This window comes from Plasmodium brasilianum, chromosome 7 (genome assembly GCF_023973825.1).
Source record: "Plasmodium brasilianum strain Bolivian I chromosome 7, whole genome shotgun sequence".
In the NCBI taxonomy this organism is placed as follows: Eukaryota; Apicomplexa; class Aconoidasida; order Haemosporida; family Plasmodiidae; genus Plasmodium; species Plasmodium brasilianum.
The window spans coordinates 2,306,275-2,309,139 of record NC_090120.1 but is presented as its reverse complement, the minus strand read 5'-3'; the positions used below and the strand labels follow the sequence as shown (position 1 = coordinate 2,309,139).

The 2,865-nt window shown below is 18.6% G+C and overlaps 1 protein-coding gene across 1 annotated transcript; it reads right to left on the bottom strand.

The window, feature by feature from the left end:
* Nucleotides 1-13: 13 nt before the first annotated feature.
* MKS88_002194 (uncharacterized protein) lies at nucleotides 14-1,010 on the bottom strand (the record flags this gene model as incomplete). The annotated part of the gene is made up of 2 exons (XM_067215185.1): nucleotides 14-793; nucleotides 915-1,010. 2 exons carry the CDS (start codon nucleotides 1,008-1,010, stop codon nucleotides 14-16), a joined length of 876 nt encoding a protein of 291 aa, XP_067074488.1.
* Nucleotides 1,011-2,865: the final 1,855 nt, after the last annotated feature.

The following is a 2,865-nucleotide window of genomic DNA, read 5'->3' as shown; positions in this document are numbered from 1 at the left end:
GTTACTGTACATTTTATCTTTTCCTAAACTTAATTTTTTCATATTTTTTAACTTTTATATGGTAGTAAATAAGTGTTATTATAAGGGTTATACCTAATATAATGAAAGGTAAGAAATACATTACAATACCAAATAAATTATTTAATGCACAAAACTCTTTACATTTACTTGCTTGTTCTGTTATATGGTGTTCTGTATTCCACGATGCACAATATCTCAACCATGATGGTAAATGTTCCAGCACATCTTTTACATTGGATGACAATGATTTTATATATTCCCATAACCCTATATGATACCACAATCCACCATTATTACATAATAAACCCATTGTGAAATCTATCACGAATACAGTTATAAATAACAAGATTAATAATACAGGTAATGCAAATCTCAGTCTATATTTTTTACGTATTATCCTTTTGTATGTCTTATCATTAATTGTCCTGTTATTTTTAAGAAAATCTATATAATCCATTTCCTTGAATATTTTTTTTTCAAGACGAGAATATTTTTTGGTTTCAAATATCCACCATTTATTTTTCTTAGATTTCTTAAGGATTTCCAGATTATTTAATAAACTTTCTTTTGATTTTTTTTTTATTGTTTTGTCCCTTTTTTCATTATTCGATATATCTCCTTTTTCGTGTATACCAATATTTTCTATTTTTTCGTTTAACTCTTCAGCACTCGAATGTTTAGGTTGGGTACATTTTGCTAATAATCGATAAGTCCTTATGTTCAATTTTCTATCAAGTATGAAATTCTTATTCAAGGAGTTGTTGAACGTACTCTAAAAAACATAATGTAAATATTTGTTATTTGAAAAATAAACAATTTAATAGAGAAAAATTATATTAATAAAACACTAAAATTATGAATAAAATAAATATTCTATAATAATATTTTTATACTTTATCATTGTTAAAATGGTATATCCAAGTTAAAAACATAAAAATAGAAATTATAATGAAAAAAAGTATTTTCATTTTTTGTTTCAATGTATACATCTTTCGTGTAGTAATATATTATATAACGAATAAGTTAACAATATTATAATATCCTTTTAATGATATATAATATTATAATAGTTTATTTAATTTTTTTTAATATTTTTCAGTAAAAACATAATAAAATTCGTATTACTATATAATATTTTTTACAATGCAGACAATAAAACATAACTGTTAAAATATATTATGCAAAATTTTATTTGAATTATATATATAAAAAAAAAAATTTCATTAGAATAATATAATTCGACCACATTAATGAATATTCAAAATACATAAGTTAATTATATTAACTATTGAATTATTTAAATATTTTCTTTATTATATCTTTTACCAATTTAAAAAAAAGATATATAAATTTTTAATATTTCTAAGTATTCAATTGATATAGAATAGAGAATGTATAGAATATAGAACACATAGAATATACACAATGCTCTTTTATATATACTTTTAGATAATAACTAATTTTAAAGAATTATTAATAATAATTCTAATTTTATAAAAGATGTAATTTTTGAAAACCATTTGTTGTAGTTAAATAATATTAATTATAATAACAACGTAACAGCTTCAAAGTTTAATGAAAAAAAATATATATTGCACACCATTTTATGATATACTAACTGTAATATATTGACTCTAAAAAGGTTTATAATACATTTAATAAATGAAATTTATATAATACTACAATTTGTATAAATCAATATAAATATAAATAATAAATAAATTAGAATTTTTTATTTTTCTATAATACTTTTTTTTTGATAATTTTAAAATTTAATTAAGTTTTATTTATACTAATATTTTTAAGTAAAGAGTTTAAAATTATTCGACTTATATATTTTTCTTTTTCTTATATAATATGTATAAATATAGAAAATATTTTAATTTAATAAAAAAAATAGAAAAAAAAAAACATGTTTACCAAATGATCTATTAATAAATGATTAAATTTATCTAAGCAATTTAAAATTTTAATTATATAAAAAATATCTAAAATATATAGCTTGTTTATACTCTAATTATCAATCTAATATGCTTATAAGTAATTTTTAATTAACTGAATTAATTGTGTTATTATCCTCAATAAATATACGCTAACTATTCCTAATTTCTCTTTTTATTCTAACTGTTTAGAATCCTCATGTTAGTAAGAAGTTTTAAATGATACATAATTAAACAGGTATCGTGTTTTAGTATATATTTTTAATTTTACATTTATAAAAAGCAAAAGTTCTCAACGTCTGTAAAAACTATTTTTATAGTAAATATATTTTTTTGCATATATATCATAAAGATTATTTTATATAATTAATATTAAGTCTTCCTTTAGTAAGATATATGCACATATATATATGTTTGTTCATCAAAATACATTTAATTCCTTTCACAGAACACAAAAAAAGACATATATATTTAATTTCAAATAAGTAATATATTTTCTTAAAATATGCAAATCAACAATTTTAGAAGAGAACTAGATAAAAAATAAACAGAAAAACTATTTAATACAGTTATATTTTATTATAGTTCTAAAAAAGTTTATGAATTGTTCTATTATATATTAAATTTAAAGGAAAAATACATTAGTTATTCCATATTATTTAATTAATCTACAATAATAATTTCAAAAACAAATTAAAGAACATTAAAAAATTCATATTTACAAAAAAGTAAAGAGCATATTTTTTTATTATTGTTTATTACGGTGGCCATTTATACTTATGTGCACTTATAATACATTAGATATTACATATATGATTATTAAGCGTGTCACTAAAAATATTGCCAATATTTCTTCATATTAACGAATTCTTTACAAAAAAATATATGTAGCTGATTATATATT